Source organism: Micropterus dolomieu, unplaced genomic scaffold, assembly GCF_021292245.1.
Source record: "Micropterus dolomieu isolate WLL.071019.BEF.003 ecotype Adirondacks unplaced genomic scaffold, ASM2129224v1 contig_474, whole genome shotgun sequence".
Taxonomy (NCBI): Eukaryota; Metazoa; Chordata; class Actinopteri; order Centrarchiformes; family Centrarchidae; genus Micropterus; species Micropterus dolomieu.
This window is the reverse complement of record NW_025729464.1, coordinates 1-18170: the sequence shown is the minus strand read 5'-3', so window position 1 is coordinate 18170 and position 18170 is coordinate 1. Positions and strand designations below refer to the sequence as shown.

The 18170-nt window shown below is 39.6% G+C and overlaps 3 protein-coding genes across 3 annotated transcripts; 2 read left to right on the top strand and 1 right to left on the bottom strand.

Moving 5' to 3' along the window:
- Window positions 1-2693: 2693 nt before the first annotated feature.
- On the top strand, window positions 2694-6131 carry LOC123964079 (glucosamine-6-phosphate isomerase 1). The gene is made up of 7 exons (XM_046041191.1): window positions 2694-2854; window positions 3126-3254; window positions 3798-3899; window positions 4000-4182; window positions 4336-4520; window positions 4770-4944; window positions 5832-6131. The coding sequence occupies exons 2-7, from the start codon at window positions 3131-3133 to the stop codon at window positions 5891-5893; spliced, it is 831 nt and encodes a 276-aa protein (XP_045897147.1). The 5' UTR covers window positions 2694-2854; window positions 3126-3130; the 3' UTR covers window positions 5894-6131.
- A 166-nt stretch (window positions 6132-6297) lies between these two features.
- On the top strand, window positions 6298-14432 carry LOC123964080 (NEDD4 family-interacting protein 1-like). The gene is made up of 9 exons (XM_046041192.1): window positions 6298-6315; window positions 6718-6921; window positions 7987-8080; window positions 10587-10726; window positions 10847-10934; window positions 11361-11485; window positions 11628-11694; window positions 11819-11927; window positions 12845-14432. Exons 2-8 carry the CDS (start codon window positions 6886-6888, stop codon window positions 11923-11925), a joined length of 657 nt encoding a protein of 218 aa, XP_045897148.1. The 5' UTR covers window positions 6298-6315; window positions 6718-6885; the 3' UTR covers window positions 11926-11927; window positions 12845-14432.
- Window positions 14433-15029: 597 nt separating this feature from the next.
- Window positions 15030-17451, bottom strand: LOC123964081 (putative fibroblast growth factor 1). The gene is made up of 3 exons (XM_046041193.1): window positions 17157-17451; window positions 16299-16402; window positions 15030-15744 (listed from the first exon to the last, which is right to left on the bottom strand). The coding sequence occupies exons 1-3, from the start codon at window positions 17323-17325 to the stop codon at window positions 15559-15561; spliced, it is 459 nt and encodes a 152-aa protein (XP_045897149.1). The 5' UTR covers window positions 17326-17451; the 3' UTR covers window positions 15030-15558.
- Between the last annotated feature and the right edge of the window lie 719 nt (window positions 17452-18170).

The following is an 18170-nucleotide window of genomic DNA, read 5'->3' as shown; positions in this document are numbered from 1 at the left end:
ATGTTAGTGTTGACACATGAGACACTTAGGTCAACCATCTACCAGTAACTGCTACTTCACCATGCCTCTCTCACCAATAGGAAAAAGATTCATAAAATCACGAACACTTCCTCCAAAATAATAGGTCTTCCCACTCCCAACCTGCCAGCCCTCATTAATACTGCCACTGCTCATGGAGCAACTACCATAGTACACAATTCCAGCCACCCTCTCAACTCATGCTTCACCCTTCTCCCATCTGGCCGTAGTTACAGACAGCTGTTCTACAAAAAGGCACGCTTTGGGAAAGGTTTTGTAACCTGCGCTACAAGAGCGTTAAACTCGCAGACAGGTTAATGTTGTCACTCCTGTGTAGATATGTGTTTGTATAGTACACGTTAGTACACATTATCTGTGTATGTGCACTACATGTAGTTTGTGTGTAGAATTCATGTTGAAGGTGCTCTTTGTACAGACTGAAAACAAATTTCCTCCACTGAGGACAATAAAGAATGAATCTGATTCTGAACATGAGTGACTTTGGAGTCTACATTGCAATTATTTATTGGTCCAGGACCAATTGGTAGATCTCCCACACACTTATAATTCCTAATAAATTCTTAACTAAACCACTATTACATGTTTTGTTCATTTGTGTAATTCTCCAGGAGCTGTTCTCCGCTTGTAACCCCATTGCGACCAAGCCCAAGCCCAAGGTGGAGCTTCCCAAGGAGGACACGCCTGCTGAGCAGAACGGGCCTGTCAACGGACAGGAGAAACCCCAGGAAGAAAATGCAGACAAGGGAAAGGCCGAGAACACAGGCAACCCCACCTCAGAAACCACAGAAAACAAGCCTGACATGGACCTTGATTAAAGCTGTCTAACGCCTCCCATAAGCAAAGCTGAACGGGAGTTGGTTGTTTCAGATTGAGATACAGCCCGGGTGTATATCAGAGCAAGTTAAGTGTTTCAGGAACTGCACTTCACAGTCAAATGCAGGCAGCAGGTGATTAGCACACTGAGCCCAGCTCCTGGTGGTATCTCTCTGATGACATAGCATGCCCCCCCTCTTTCTGGATTACATAAATCTAAAGCCAGCCGCAATAAAAGCCTGTTTGACAGTGAGCGCTGTACACATGATGGTATTTATTTCTGTTGTGTGCTCTGTAGTGTTCTGGTCTGTGTCACAATATGGTTTTAATAAAGTTATTGAAAATCACATGTAGCACATGTGATTCAAATCACATGTATCTTTTGTTATTTTGTTCAAAGATGCTCCAGGCTTCACAGAGCTATTGCTTTCAAGGGGGTGTAGCTACCATTGAAGACGCAGGTCATTGTAACGCACATTAGCGTTTTGGGTTTTTAATGACAGATTCTGATGTGGGTTTTTTTCAACTCTTTTTCGATATTAAAATTGTACTGGTTTTTAGCGAAAAGCTAAAATAAGAGACTTATTAGAGGAACAGCATGTATCCTCAATGTGTATATTGGGGAAATTAAACAGTTAAATGTGTTTAGCTGGTGAGTGGGGCTCATGACCTTACTATTTATTTTTTTTTAAAGTACAGGTTAAAGCTGTGCTTGTTGTTCCAGAGTAAATGTCCCACACTTCTATAAAACAGGTTCTATAAAAACACAAGACAGTTGGTGATAGGTTTGAGTTCAGGGCAACTACATGTAAACTCAAAAGCATTTATACTGTAAAAGAAGAAACTTTCCACCCCTGGTTTGGTTTTGCTAATGTAGGAACATTGCGAGCAAGGGGGGCGACTTAGGTTTTCTTCCTGTCGGTGAAATAATATAGCTTAGGTGACACCAAACAAGGGAGGTTGTCGTTTGAAAAATTGCCGTCTCGTTTAATGCCCGCACTAATAATTTACAAGTTGTATGTTAAGACAACTGGAAAACAGAGTGTTAACGAAGTACTAAGACCCGCGGAAAGTGTCATTTACGGGGAAAAAGGGATTTATCCTACATCAAAGAATGGCGAAAAGGCTTGATCTTGTTGTCTGGAAGGGATTTTTTTTAACCCTAACCCTAACTATACAGTAAAAGTAGTTGATAGTATTTGTGCATATAGTCTAAGAATAACTAATTTCATCATCCCAAGTTTGTTGAACTTCTTATGGACCTGCTTTATTTCTTATTATCACTGGAATTCATTGTAATCGACTATATGAATTGTCTTGTTCTTTCATTTATCAATGAACACGCATTGTTTCATTTTCTAATCCGCACCCGGAAGTATTCCTTTTGAGATTTGCGCATAGGATTTGCGGTAGCTTTAAAGTACCGATATACAATATTATACAGTATACAAAAACTTTATATTTATTCAATGTTCATTCAGTTCATTACCGGGAATACATAAGGTGAAAGTAATCTTGTCCCTTAGTACGTGACATTATGGAGCAGTTTATTACAGCACCTTCAATTGTTATTCTTAATCCTAAACAGGATTCCACTGAAAGTTTTAGCAAACCTATAAAGATTTTATAACAGTTTAAAGGTGAATAAATAACAAATGTGTTATTGTAACTTGAGGTGACTTTCCAATTATTTTCTCAGAAACTGTACAGTTAAACAACTTCAAATATTATTGTTGTATAAATATTTGACGTGTACTACAATGTAGTTTGTACTTGGCATATCTAATGTGAGAAACATGCTTTCGTCCTTTTTGTCCGCTCCAAGCACCTGTACCGTAACAGCAGGAATAGACGCGCATCGGAATCCAGACGGCGGCCATAGACTGTATAAAACAGGCGACTGGTTTCACGGGAGTCTCGGACATCGCTGTTAGCATCCAACAGCAGGAATCACATGATCCAGATCCTGTCTGCTGCGAGTAAAAGCCAACGATATTCCAAGGTATGGGTGTATGCAATTCACTATTTTCATTGGATGTTATTGGAACAAAACTACAGTGAAAGTTTTGGTCACACTGCGCGGTTGCGTCAAAGTTGTCAGTGTTTTTGGCAGCTTTAATGCTTGAACAGTGATCTCATTTTACTGTTGCTGCATACTATAGTTATCTTGAAGAGTCTAAAGTCTGACTTAGGTGTGTTTTGCCCTGAATTACTTCAAGGCTGAGCCCCTTCACATAAGCAACCCGTTATTCTTTCCTTGTTTTTTTCCTCAGGGACAATGAAGCTGATCATCCTCAATGACTACGACCAGGCAAGCGAGTGGGCTGCAAAGTACATTAGAAACAAGATTTTACTGTTCAAACCTGGCCCGGACAGATATTTCACGTTGGGGCTCCCCACAGGTAAGCAGGAGCTGGATACCCCGTACAGCTGTGTGTGACTTATAAGCTATTGTGTAAAAAGATGATAAAGTCAGCAATATTTCCCCCTACATCTGCCGATTGTGTCAGCGGTGGAAATAGCCATCAGGCCATGTGCTTATATAATCCAGTAATGTAAAAATGTTCAAATCTTTCTTAAATGTGTAAAGTATTATTAAAATGAGCTTATGTTAGAAGTACTAAACATTCTTGCTGAAAGTTAAAATATTGATGCATGGTTCTGTAAAAACTGTCTAACTCAGCTTGGCTTACTTCTACATGCAGATGGGGAGTTTAAAATAGAACTATACATCATATTTTAGGGTCATTACATGTTTTGCATGCAAACGTTATACTGCAAAGAACCAGTATCACTGTAAAAATATAATCCTTTCCTTGAAACAGAATAAAGTCTCCCAAATGAAAAGACTGAAGTACTGTAAATCACAATAATATGCCTTAGTATGTACTTGATTAGGTGCACTTTGTTAGTTTCCTCTTTTGCGTTTGCCTGCTTGTTTTCAGGAAGCACTCCCCTGGGTTGTTACAAGAAACTGATCGAGTACTACAAGAATGGAGAAATCTCATTCCAGTATGTAAAAACGTTCAACATGGATGAATATGTCGGTAAGTCCTCACTGTTCTCTCGCTCCGACATGAAACTGTGACACATTCAGGAATTGTTGAAATGTGGGATCTTGAAACTGTCCTTTTATTTCCCGCGTAGGACTTCCCAGAGATCACCCTGAGAGCTACCACTCCTTCATGTGGAATAACTTCTTCAAGCACATAGACATAAAAGCAGAGAACACCCACATCCTAGATGGCAACGCTGCCGACCTGCAAGTAGAGTGTGAAGCCTTTGAGAAAAAGATAACAGCTGCCGGGGGGATCGAGCTCTTTGTCGGAGGTCAGGAGGTCACTGTGCTGATAATGAATTTACTATTACCACCTTTGCAGTGACTACACATTTCAGATTTGTGCTCAGTCCCAGGTATCAAGTGATTTTAAAGTCACCGTTGAAGCTGCAGTAAAATTAAAACTACGCCTCCTGTCCTGTCAGGTATTGGACCAGATGGCCACATTGCCTTCAATGAGCCTGGTTCAAGTCTGGCTTCCAGGACTAGGGTGAAGACTCTGGCAAAGGACACTATCATGGCTAACGCTCGATTTTTTGATGGGGATCTCTCAAAGGTGCCCACCATGGCTCTGACTGTGGGAGTGGGCACTGTCATGGACGCAAAAGAGGTTAGAAGCCTAGATAAATGTCAACCATGGGTTCTGTTGTGTCTTCTGTTGCTTTATGTTTCTGCAAAGTCTCAAATATACCATTTGTTAGGAATCATCATTGTCTTCTGTCAGAACTTTGCTTTGAGTTGCCAAACAGTGCCTTGCTCAGTGAGCTTGTCATCTTCCTGATGCACCAAAATACACCAGCTGTGAGTTTCTCTTGCTCAGTCACACAGGCCCCAGGTCACATTTTCAATTTCTTGCCAGGTCATGATCCTCATCACTGGAGCACACAAGGCATTTGCTTTATACAAAGCTATAGAGGAAGGCGTGAATCACATGTGGACAGTGTCTGCGTTCCAGCAGCACCCGCAGACTGTTTTTGTATGTGATGAAGACGCCACCCTGGAACTGCGAGTGAAAACTGTAAAGTACTTCAAAGGTGAGAGACCACATCACAAAGCTGCTAAATTTGACTTGTAATAAATTGCCAACCAGGTTGCATTAAAGAATAGTTTCTGTATTTTTAAACATGGGCCCTATTTTCACCTATTTTGGTGTTGAAATGACTAGTAGGTACAAATATTTTTGGAATCACTCTTAATGGCTTCAGCCAGGAGACGTAACCCTGTATTAGACACAATGTACTCCTTCTGTGTTATTGTACCCATCAAAATTATGTCCACAAAAGTGCTTCTTTATGCCCCAGATAGGCTCAGACTGTTATATGAGGTGTCTAACAACATGAGAATCAGAATGGGGTTTATTGCCAGGTACATTTTCACAAACAAGGAATCTGCCTTGATATATTGGTGCTTTAGAACATAAATATATAAATATAGATAAAGTAAAGAGATCAAAAATGTACAAGTATACAAAATAATACTAATGGAAAAAAGAATGCAAAAACAAGCAATGTGCAAAAATTCACAGTAAGCATAAAATAATTAGTTAAATGTACACAGATCAAGTTGAGCATTGTTGTAACAACATCATAGAAAGGATCCCTGCAAGTGACGAGCCAGTGACACACTTAGTTTTTAACCAGAAACAAAAGTCTTGCCAAGAACAATTCTCGCTCTGAAATCATGTGAGAGGCGTGTTGTTGTTGTAGAAAGGTGACGGTACAGCTGGTTTGTGGCTGCTGGCTTAAGCCATCTACTGCACAGATTCCAAAACTTTCTGTATCTACTAGTCATTTCGACACAAGACGTGTGTTTGTGAAAATAAGGCCCAGGTTTAAAAATACCAAAATTATCCTTGAAGCTAAACTATTTGCAGAACAAACATGAATCATAGAAAACATGCTGATTCTTGCTCTTTCTTTAGGGATGATGCACGTACACAACAAGCTGGTGGAACAACCTCTTTCAGGGCCAGAGAAGAACTGAGGATATCTTTTCCAAACGCTGTGGATTCATGAGGCATTGAAAAATGAGCACTCCAATGATTCCTTGATCTTGTGGTGTAGACAACATTCGTGGCCATCAAGCAGTGCTTGGTGTTAACCTCAACTAATCCTTGTAGAAAAAAAAAAATCAGGTGCTGATGTTGTGCAGGCTATTCAGGTGATTGTTCATACATATTTGCTTCTCGTTTGTTCTTTTAAATAAAGTGCATTTAATTTTCTGTTTCTGTGTGTTGTTGGAGATCATGTTACTGCCTCCTGTCACATGACAACATGGAACAGCCAATGTTGCCTTTAAGTGCTCCTTGTAAACTTCTTCTTGGAGTCGAAATGGAGGAGCAAAGATTCCTGGTTGTCCGTGGTGGAATATAACTAAATACATTTACTCAGACAAGTAGGCTTACTGTAAGTATAGTTTTGAGGTACTTCTATTTGACTAGAGTATTTTTGTTTTTAGCTATTTCACTCCACTACATTTATCTGACAGCTATAGTTGGTGGTGACGTTGCAATTTAAGATTTTAAAAACAAACCTTATGATCATTTTATGAAATACGATGCATTGGAAATGATAAATTACCCAATTATATAAAGTCATTGCCTACACTTTGACAAGGTACAACATTAAAACACTATTACTCATTATTGGTAATAAACAACACCGTAACATAACGCTGTGGAATGTGCTATTCTGTATAATGAGTACTTTAACTATTGATAAGTATTCTGTAAATAGTATTTATCTATTTTTACTTTCAACGGACTATTTTGTAGTAGGTCATAAACGCATGCTCAAATATTCCGACAGCGCTTCAAGGCAGCACCGGAGCCTGATACAGACAGGGCGTCAAGGAAGGAGATGGCCGACTAGGAGGCAGCGTTACCTTTACAACTTGCCTGGCGAGATTCATTTTACTTAACACATCTTCACAGCTGAAGTGGAAAGCGGCTTTTTAAATATTTCGCTCCTTCCGCGATGGCAGAACAAAACAGCAACGTCAGATATCAAGAGGTATGTAACAGTTTGCGGGCACGCTAAGCTGTAGCTAACAGTTAGCATTAGCTTCTGCCCAGTCAGCTTACGTTAGCCTGTCACTGAGAGGAAAACAACGAGCTCAGCCGTAATTTGTTTGCGGGCGGGGGCCTGAGTTTGTGAATAAGATTAAGGTGCATCAAACCTACTTTCTGACACTGAAATAAACTTAAATTAATGATCATACTCTCGTCACATATAAATCAAAGCATTAGCCTGTGTGACCCATTTTCATTTAGCAGCTAGTTAGTCACTCGTAATGTTAGCAAGTACTGGCCTGGCCTGAACAGGGACGCTGTATTAGTTTCACTTTGTCTAGCCTTTGACCAAAATCCTCACACTACCTTACGGTCCTGGATCAGTGGCCAGCCCAGCCTGTCACTAACTTCAGCTCCAGAGACAGAACAGCATCGAAATACTAAAGTGAAGGTGCAACCTGCTAATTTATCGACATATGCAGATGCTGCGTGAAGTCACGAGTGCACAGTTTATATATTATTTTTTTGTTTCTGTGTAGTTTTGACTGTGTATCAGATTTGACTGAGTTATCACTGATAGAAACAGTGTGCAGCTAACCTTTCGCATTTGGAGAAATGTTTGGTTGCAGACAAATCTATCATGACCACTTGTTGCACAGTACATTACACAAGTGCGACATCAATGCTACTTCACTGTTACTCTTTAACGAGTCGGCACCATTTTATTTTACTTTTTTAGTTATCATCTTGTAATGTCACATTGCTGTAGTTAAAAAATGAGATTAGTGGAACAAAATTAGTCTAGTATTGTCTGGCAGATGTAAAAAAATACAACCTGTACATTCAGTATTTCCATAAATCTGTCCATCTCAATAATTTACAATATCGTCTTAATAATGGCCTAATTCAACCAGAAATCCTGCTGGGATGGCTACCATGCGGTTGACAAATATCTATTATCTCATGACATATAAATATTGTCATATTGCCTAGGGCTACTTGGTGGTTTTCCTAAAAGGTGTAATTTAAGTATAAGTTGTGATGTCATTCATTTACATTTTCTCAGCTGGTGAATGAGGAGGAGCCCGCCCAGTCATCCCAGGAGGGTCCTGCCCAGGACGCACCACCCCCCTACAGCAGCATTGCTGCAGCAAATGCAGGTTAGCAACCTTCACATCTCCCATCAAATACTGTCAGATAACAAGCACAACTTAGGCCCCATCTACACTACTCCATTTTAGGTTAAAAACAAAGACTCGAAATCGAATATGTTCTCCCTCCACACCAGTGTTTTAGCTGCTTGTCAGAGTTGATCTCCATCTATACTAAAACGACTGAAAACGCATATCTAGTGGCCGTTCACGTACACTGGGCATGCGTGTGCCAGTGTAAACATGAAGCAGATGGTCTATTCCGTAGTTACAGAAGATTTGGCGAAAGAATAAAGTATTACAGACGAAGAACCACACCAGATTTTATTTTGCATGGACCAATAACGAGCTGGGACTGTTACTGAACGTAACACGGGCATTAAAAGCGGCTTTAGTGGTAGAAAACAGACTGGGAGTCTTTGCAAAGTAAATACGGCGACATACACAGTGTAGGCTGTGTTATGTGCACAGTACAAAATATTTTAACAAAAATACCCTGTCAAAAACTCTGAGTAGCATGACTTATGAGACCCAATCAAAGAGCCAAAAGTGAGTGTCTGCATCATTGTTTCTAAAGTCCTCTGTTTTTGCCTGTCTTCAATAAAACGCTCTCCGGAGATTCAAAACGAAAAAACGGGGTTGGCAGCATTTTCAAACTTCTCCGTTTCAGGTCTTCGTTTTCGCCATTTTAGTCTGGACCAGATGTGCAAACCTAGCAAAAGGTCTCCATTTTAAAACGAAAACGCAGTAGTGTGGATGGGGCCTTAGAAGTGGAAGAACTATTTAAATCTACAAATTTCAGTGCCACTACATACAAATTCTCACTTAAAAGTAACATCCGAATCGGCTTTATTGGCCAAGTATGTGTACATATTAAAGGAGTTTCAGTCTAATTTTTCATTGCTCTCAATGTACTCACACTTCCAAGAACAATTTATAGGTAGATGGAAATAGACATACAGCTAAAAAACAAAGTTGAGCAAAGACGGGTCAATGTAAACTTATATCTATTATGTAGAAACAAGTAGAAACGTCCTGCATCCAAAAGCAGTGTGAAGTGTACAAGTGGAGTGAATTGTGCCTAAGAAGCGAAAGTGATCGCTGTGCCGAACAATTCTTTCCACAGTGCCACATTATTCTTGCAAAGTATGAACATCTCTGAAAGCTATGCAATGCATTTAAAACACGTTGAAAAGTAAAAGTGACCACAGCCATCAGAGAAATATTCAAAAGAAGGTTAAGAGGAATATTTCCCACTGAAATCTCACAAAATGAAGTACTTATTCAAGTACTTACTACAGTACTTGAATATGTGTACATAGTTCTGTCAATCCTCTACTCTAATTTGTCCTACACTTTTGGCCTTAGGATGAATAATGTAAAGGGCTGTGTGCAGGGCCTTTTAGAAAGGTCTGATGCTTCTAATCTCCCTTCTTAAGAGGGCATAGGTCAACGCATTGCATAAGTGTGTGTAGCCATGAGCTCTTCCTGGGCGAGTCCATTGATCTGTCCAGTGTTGTTTGTGTTCGGACAACACAAAGAAGCATTCTGGATAGCTGCCAAATGACCCAGATAAGTCTTTTCTTGTATTGGATAGAACATAAAGAGTAATAGACGCACATGCTACTAATGTCTTTCTTCCTTCTGTTTACCCCCCACCCCCCCTTCCCAACACTCGTTCAGAAAATTGCTTTCAATTATTTATGACTGTCTATTTATCTGTGTCTGTCTGTTAGTGTAGATGCCATATAATAGTGTATTCAAAGAAGATCAAAGTGGTGTTTTTTTCTGTCTGTAAATATCTGCCACAGTTATAAATGATAGATTTTCTTAGGAGGAAGTAAATTCAGTCCAACACATCTTTTATCATTTGCTACTCTTTTGCACAAAGCTGAAATTTGTAAGAAAAAAAAGATATTGTTACTTATGCTGCAGTTACCTCTGGACTGTATTCCAGTACAAGAACAGATTTGAGTCTGAAACAAAAGATGGACGCCTCTAGCCATTGCTAGCAAAACCAGTTGATAACAATGCATTACTCTGTACTTTGCACATAGAAACACATAACATGGCTGTTGAAATATCCGACTGGGAATTTGGAAATTCTGATTTTCCTTGTCAAATGGAACACAGCAAAAGTCCAGCTTTATAGTGAGGGTAATGAAAACTGTAAAAATGGTACACTAAATGAGTCCAAACTCTAATGAAATGGGTCAAACATCACTGTTAACATTGCACATGCCATTTAACTTCAAGAAATAACATTAATATTCATGTTACTTGGTCAGTCGTTGACATTTTCACCTTGTCACCCTATCGTTTCCACTAAGATAAAACAACTTTACAAATGCAGTGACAGTAGTGTAGCCCAGCCTGATGACAAATAATTTTTTATATGTCAGCCATGCTCAGGAGTTTATTTATTATTATTATTATTATTATTATTATTATTATTATTATTATTTAGAAGAGTTTATTTTGAGAATGACTAGTCACGTGCTTGTCACCTCCACAGCTTTCTTTGAATACAAGGAAGATGGAGGAAGATTTCCCAACCCTCCATCCTACAGTGTTGCCACCACTCTGCCCTCCTATGATGAAGCTGAGAGAAACAAAGAAGAGGCAGCCATTCCCCTGGTCACTGGAAGAATCACGGTAGATTGATCTAATTTTGAAATATTCGTAATTACTAATTGCCTTGTCATGTACTAACACACTGAGTTTTCAAACAAAGCATCAAAATAAACTAAATGTTATTGAAATGTATCTGTGCAGGAGGACGACTTTGTGGCCAGGGATGACTTTGAAGATGCTGATCAGCTGCGAATAGGAAATGATGGCATCTTCATGCTCACTTTCTTCAGTAAGAACTCGTTGAGCATTTCAGCGGTTGACTTGTGGACAGTTTTTTTTTTTTTGTTTTGTTTTTCTTTCTAAAAGAGTAAACTGACTTTCAGTTTCACTTGCACAGAGCTGGCTTGTAACCATATGGTTATTAGTCATGTGTATACATGTGTAAATCTGGTCACTGAAGATGGAAAATGTGCACTCTCGCTTCATTTAACATTTGTTGTGTAGTTGCTCTCAAATAAGGGCTCTGGTATACTATTTTTAAAGTGAATTTGGCATATTATCAAAGGCTTTTAAATACTGCACTGGGTGCAAATGCCAGTACACTCACAAAAGTTTTCTGGCAAAAGATTGAGGAGGAGAATGTGTGCCAGCCAGTTTGATCAGCATCAACAATTTATGGGTTAATGTTTTGTATGTTTGTTTTTTTTGTCACCAGTGGCATTCCTCTTCAACTGGATCGGCTTCTTCTTGTCGTTCTGTTTGACGACATCAGCAGCCGGCCGATACGGAGCCATCTCTGGCTTCGGCCTGTCCCTCATCAAATGGGTTCTTATTGTCAGGGTAAGAGCCATTTAGTGAATATTCGCCACTAGCAGTGAAGGTGTAGGATTACTAGTTCATTGTGTTTCTCTACAGGAAGACTAAAACTGACATTTGTGGGATCAGAATCAGTCTAACAGGGACTATGTTATATTTCTTCCAGTTTTCTACCTACTTCCCTGGTTACTTTGATGGGCAGTACTGGTTGTGGTGGGTGTTCCTGGCCCTGGGTAAGTGAGATACATTACTTTATAAACAAATAGCATTTTAAATAGTTATTTTCCCACAATTTCAATGATCTTGCATTGTATGATTCTAACTTACTGCATTACGTGTCTTTTCTTTGCCCTTCAGGCTTCATGCTGTTCATCAGAGGCTTTGTTAACTACTCCAGAGTGCGTAAACTGGCTGATCCCACCTATGCCACCCTCCCCCGAACAAGGGTACTCTTCATCTATTAGGGGTAAGGTGTGTTCATCTGGTCACACTCATCATGGAAGCTGTGTTTGTCATTAGAGATGTTTACATGCACACAGGCCTGCAGTTACAGCTTACTCTGTAAAAAATAAAGAAATGTATAAAGAAATATTTGGCATTACCTACCTAGTACGTGTCGAATGACCATTAAAATGTTCTTTAGTAAATAAACCAGTCAGGGTCACCATCACTGTTTGGCAACTCTTTGTGTCAAACATATTCCTGATTGGCCCATTACACAGGGCTTTAGGCTGACTTGAATTGACGGCTCTGTGCAGCATCACAGCATCTCCTCTATCTGTTGCTGTTTATCAGCTGATAGAGATTTAACACCATACCTGTCCCCTAATGAGCCATCTGCACCATTTAAAGTGGAACGACACCGATTTTACACATCAGAGGCTGTTTACTTCTGCATATGTGGGGGAAAACTTGTGTAAAGCCTTTTGTGGCTCAGAGGGAGCTTATCGGACAACATCTCTGGCTCTGCTGCTTCGTGGAGTTAGCTGTTCCCCCTGCCCTTCGTGCTACATAACAAGCAGCATGCCTCTGTATAATTCTGCCTTGGAGGTTAAACAGCTTAACATTAATACGATGTCACTGATAACAAACGTGATCCATTGTGAAGTTGAGGGAGCAAACTGATCAGTTTGTTGGTCTGTTTTTTGCTTTTACACGGTTTTTATAACAGAAAATTATTTAAAGTGTTAAGTTAAACTATTTTAGCCATTTTTGACAGGAAAAGTCCTAAATTTAAAGTGTTTGTTGTTTGCCACTAGTTATGTTTACATGCACGGTAATAACTGAGACCTCACACATCCTTGATTATTAAACCAATACTTTTGAAGACAAGGTCCATTTATAGATTTGATGTTGTACATCTTCCCTTAACTTAACATTCAGGATGTTGGATGTGGAAGAAGTGGACATGACCAACACAAGCGGCAACTCCTGTGAAGAGTTTCAAAATTTCAAGCGAAGACATTTCCACCAGAAATCGGCCAGAGGAGTAATAGATGAAGACAACCCTCAATGAAAATATTCAGGAATTATATCACTTGTTATATTTTGTTTTTGAAACTTTAATAATGGGAAATGGTTAACAGTAATAGTCCCTCAATGTACTCATTAGTGGCGAATGTTAAGTGCTATTTACATCTGTCTGTAATGTAAAGTAATGCCTTATATAATTTGATGGTAGCATACGAGCATGCATCTGCCCTAAAGGTCAATAAATAGGGAGAGTATCATGTTGGTGACACGTGAAGCCATTAATACAACACTCTGTAGACTTGCCATAGCATGCGACACACTTTGTAATCTGCACTAATCTCACTTCATAGTTTTATTGTGACTCTTAGAGGCTGTTTGTAGATACCACATACACTTAAAAAGCAAGATTTCATTAGGCTGTAAATGCTGATATACACATTACCACAAATTTCACTCTCCTGTTGGCTTTAAGTATCCTCTTTTTTTTTCTTTTTTTTTTTAAGACAGGAGGGGGCAGTGTTGCCTGCTGCTTTTTAAGTCGTTAGAAACTGTTCATTGAGGGCATTGTCATCATGAAACATAACATGCTTGCAATTGAAACGGCAAAGCAAAATTACGCCCATGTGTCAGAAGTTTAAATGTTTTGTTGTGCATGAAATCGGGTCAAACTATCCACCCTGGAAATTGAATTGAGGTCACAAAATATGATCTCAGATGATCAAGCTTGAGTTCTTAAACATGAATAAGCCCTGAAACCAGATGGCCACAAATGTCAAGTGACAAACCCCTGTAGCTCGGTGGACAGTGATGACAACCAAGATGATTTGTTTATGCTCCGTTTACTGGTTCATGTCCTTTTAAAAAGCTCATTTAGATGTAACGGGCTGACTCTTCAGTGAGTCAGTGGAGTCGGCGTCTCATTCAAGCTCTGTCTGGATTTCAGCTGTTTATGATCTCGCGCCTCTCACATTTGGATCGAATTATCTAAGAGCATAAAAAGAACTCAAATTCCATTTTCAGGTGGGTTTTTGTCTTAAGATTTAATTCACAGCTAGGGAAGGGAAATCTGTTTTATCTTTCTTCATAAGGTGTAAGATGTTAGTTATTCTCTATATCAAGGAATGTTGTATGCAGGTGCACTTTTAGAAACATAACCAATTAAACCCAAGAGGATGTTCCCATCATTTTAGGTTCCAGACATGTAAAACAAGGAATGAATGATGCATGTTTGTTTCTGTTTTATAATCTGGAGGCATTTCATTATAGTCAGGATAATCTAACCATTGTTGTCAAGGGAAGGAGTTCATACGGATTTTAGTCTGGTCCTGCAAACTGAACTGTTTGCCTTATCAGTTAACTTCAAACTTCTGCCGTGGCTTTGATACACACCCATTATGCTTATTTCTATGTGATGTAGAGCTGCAACCTTGAGGTTTTATTGATATGAAATTGTACAGAAAACATTTAGTGTTGAATAAATGTCACTTTCAATGCGTCATTTCTCAGTTGTCTGGATTATTGACTGCTGTGCCAGCAAGCCTGGGTTTTCAGAAGTGCTCTGATGATATGTAATGCCATGCCATAATAAAAATTACATTATTTGGAAAATTAAAAGTGTGTGTCTAAAGATTGCAACAGAGCAAATGTATTTATGCTTGTTTAATGGTGCACTGGGCAATTTGCCACATTAGTGGCGCCAAGTGTCTGCAAAGTTTAACTGATAAATGTGAAACTTCACCGTTTCAGCTTGTGACACACCTGCAGAGCGGTAAATGACTCAACAGCCTCTTTCAAGCTGTTTATTGCCCTTATTATCTGCCGAGACGTTACTTCGCGAGAGCAGAAAAGTCCAACTAAAGAGCACAACTCGAAGCAAGCCAGCAACACTCTCAATCACTTACATTCATCATCTTTCATTCAAGTCAAATACAATAGGGATCACAATGATCCTTCAATTTAAATTTGATTTCATGCCTCTGTCCACACATGCCTCATGCCTGACTTTCCACCAAATGTCATTGACATCTGTAAACTATTTTTAAGATGATAAACAATTTAGATAACAAAAAATGTACAAACTAATAGTATACTAGAGGGTTGTTTTTTTTTTTTTTTTTTACAAATAATGCTACATAAAGTATATTAGAAAATACAATAGAATATTATTTTTCAATGTTTTTTCCTTCATCCCACAAAATCATCTGAAATGCCCCATTTCAAAAGAACCTTGAGTCTGAGAACCGCTCATTCAGACTCAATAAATCAAATCACTGCTGCTTGGCTCAGTCGCACTTTCTGTTTTCTTGTATGATTCCTTAAATTTTTTCCCGTGCAATAAGAAAAGCTGCTACCAAATAAAATGGGGTGTTGTGTAAGTGAACAAAAACAAGATGACAACATGCACATTAAGAGTAATACTTGGACGAAACGTCATCAAAACAGCTGGTCATTTCCCTAATGATTATAATTATTATCAACCACTTTCACACCACTTCTTCATTTCTTCTGGTCTGTGTCATGAACTAATATGGGGAAATACGTGTGTTTTCAACAGAAGAAAATCCCTCCGCAGCTTCACATCCGTTTGGGCTGAGGTATCGCTGTGTGTGTTGGGACAAGTGTGCTCACAGATGTCGGGGCAGAAAGAAGATGGCCTTCTGTCCGATGTGAGTCCGTGGACCCAGTTTAGCTTTTCCGTTCTTTTTCAGAGCCACGTACCAGTTCCCCTCCTGATATTTCTGAGATAGATATGTGTTGTAGTGGTTCTCCTCCAGCTTCTCCAGGAAGTAACATTCATCATTTACTGTGGGCTGAGAGAGAAACACAAAACAAGCAGCGACAGCTCGCGGCAACTTTGGTCTAAGGCTAAAAGTTTGAAAATTAGTGAGTGGTTAATAGGGATGAGCGAGGACACCATTATCTGTATCTGTATCCATTCAACCAACTAAATTATCTGTATTCAGAGTGGGAGGGGCTTACACCAGACATGGGCAGGACTAACCAGAAGTTGTTCATTTATGACTGAAATTGATATAAGTTGATCAGATTGCTATATTTATAGGAGAACTATTAACAGAACAGCCTCAGAATCGAGCTTCAGAGCAATATTTGATCACAATAATAAGATAACTATTTACAGAAGTTCCTACAGGTATTATTTATTAGAAAAGAGATAGGCTGACACATTTTACTCTGATGGTACTCAAAGTACATTATATGTACTGGATACCCGTTTCAGCAGAGTACTTGCTCAACCCTAGTTATTAACCTCATAAAATGATCAACATATGCCTGCATCATTAAATCCAGTGTAGGTTCCTGATTTATTACCACATCAATCATCAGGTCCACTGTAGATACTCACTGAACTGTACAATCGCCCCTTGTCGCTCATGGCCAGATATCGCTCGGCTTCTGTTCCCTGGATGACCACCACGCCTCTGCCCACAGCTTTGAGCCTTAAAACAGCTTAAATGAGGGAAAAGTTTAAAAACAACACGTCAGCAGCTGACACCTTTAAAGACATGGGTCACCTTCTTCTCAGGTAAGAGAAAAACGGCAACGACAAATCTGAGATTTCTGTGTCACTTCAAACACTGTTGCTGTTTGCCCTCAGCTTCAGTTGCCTGACAGATGGATGGAGAGAAGACATTCAAACAATATAAATATATTTGCCCTTCATTTGAATGACAGCTAGTCAAGAGTCTTGTGAAACAGAAAGAATAAACCTGTCAGTCTTTCCTGCATCTGAGACGGATGTACTCGCGTATTAGACAGAGAATTTAAACTGAATTGTTACTACAACAGTACTTGACAAGTAACAATAGGTTTGATTGGTCTGAGACTTCTATAGAGGGTGGGGCACAGCCTACATGAAGTACATCAGAGAGATTCTGCGGAAAGTAAGCTTGACAGTAAATTTTATATCATTAATGATAAAGCAATTATAAGTAACCCTACCCAAAAGTAGGCTGTAACTGCACTTTTGCACTGCATTTAAAATGAACTTTAAACAATGTCAAATAGTCCTGTGCAATGCTGGGGTGCCCCATCTTTTCCCTTTTAAAATGTCAGTGAATGGCGGCCACATTTCCCCATGGAGGGAACTTAATGGTCTGTTTCCCTTCTCTTTGAACCTGACACGCCTGCAGTAAAAGGAAGTGAACGCATCATGCTGTAGGCCTGACCTGGATGTAAAATGGGCGGTGTGCTGGAGTCTTACTGTGAACGTCCCCGTCATCCCTCTGGCCCTGCACTGTCCCATCGGGGAGGATCTGGAGGTGATGTCCGCCATTCATGCAGTAAAGCCGAGTAGGCCGCCTGTAGTCCTGCAGCAGGCCGCTGTCTCCCACAGTCTGATCCTCTGATACAAACGACTCTTCGTCCGTCATCCTGCTAGCAAGAAACAGCTGCGTGATCAACAGGAGGGGTTTGCAGAGGAGCCTATGAAAAATAAACAGCGGGGTCTGACTCCTGCTGTCAGGTGTTTACATGCTCGTGAACGCGCGGAGAGATCACTCTGGCACCTGAATGCGCGTCCTGGGCTCAAGCTTCAACTGGGATATTTGTATGGAGTGTGATCACTGACACATCTAGACCCCAAATCTAACTTTCTTTTTTTTTTAAATGTAGTAATCAAAGACAAGGGGGTTGGCGTATCGGGCTCATGCTCTGAATGTTTTCTCAGAAGTTGCAAATCTTTTAGGTTTTTAAAATAAACTTAACTTCGTTTCATTTCCCCTCTTCTCTCTGGCTGGACCGGCAAAAGTCTGTTTCATTCACTAGTGTCACTGTCACTTGTGTTCTTCTGGAGGAGTAAACCTCAGGCGCCAAGTAAATGTTTTTCTGTTGTTAATATTCAGTTCAGAGTATTGAAGACCACATTTACCTGGCACTGTTGGAGCAGCCCAACTTATTATGGCATGGATTCATAAACATTCATTCTGTGAACTCTACTCGAGCACAGTAAAATAAAAAACTGGTTTTAAGATTAGTAATGCTGTTTACACCAAATTCATGCCCTACCTATGTTATACAACTTTTAAAAAATCAGACCACGTTTGCCTCTTTTTCAGTGGCAGGAGTGAAAATGAGTGATCCTGAACATTTGTTGTGTTGTTATGGTTCCTCAAATATTACTCTACAGGATGATTTCTTTTCCTGGGCAACTATCATGCAAATGATGCACAGATTTTTAGGCGTTCTATCATCTCAAACAGTTTTGAAAAAAAAAAAA

Bases quoted from the DNA above. Each gene is read 5' to 3' on its own strand.
- LOC123964079 (XM_046041191.1), top strand. From the start codon at position 3,131: ATGAAGCTGATCATCCTCAATGACTACGACCAGGCAAGCGAGTGGGCT. The intron at 4,183-4,335 runs GTCAGGAGGTCA...CTGTCCTGTCAG, and splicing joins GATCGAGCTCTTTGTCGGAG to GTATTGGACCAGATGGCCAC. The intron at 4,521-4,769 runs GTTAGAAGCCTA...ATTTCTTGCCAG, and splicing joins CTGTCATGGACGCAAAAGAG to GTCATGATCCTCATCACTGG.
- LOC123964080 (XM_046041192.1), top strand. From the start codon at position 6,886: ATGGCAGAACAAAACAGCAACGTCAGATATCAAGAG. The intron at 10,727-10,846 runs GTAGATTGATCT...GTATCTGTGCAG, and splicing joins TGGTCACTGGAAGAATCACG to GAGGACGACTTTGTGGCCAG. The intron at 11,695-11,818 runs GTAAGTGAGATA...TTTGCCCTTCAG, and splicing joins GTGGGTGTTCCTGGCCCTGG to GCTTCATGCTGTTCATCAGA.
- LOC123964081 (XM_046041193.1), bottom strand. From the start codon at position 17,325: ATGACGGACGAAGAGTCGTTTGTATCAGAGGATCAGACTGTGGGAGAC. The intron at 16,403-17,156 runs GTAAGACTCCAG...CCCTCATTTAAG, and splicing joins GGATGACGGGGACGTTCACA to CTGTTTTAAGGCTCAAAGCT. The intron at 15,745-16,298 runs GTGAGTATCTAC...TTTCTCTCTCAG, and splicing joins AGGGGCGATTGTACAGTTCA to CCCACAGTAAATGATGAATG.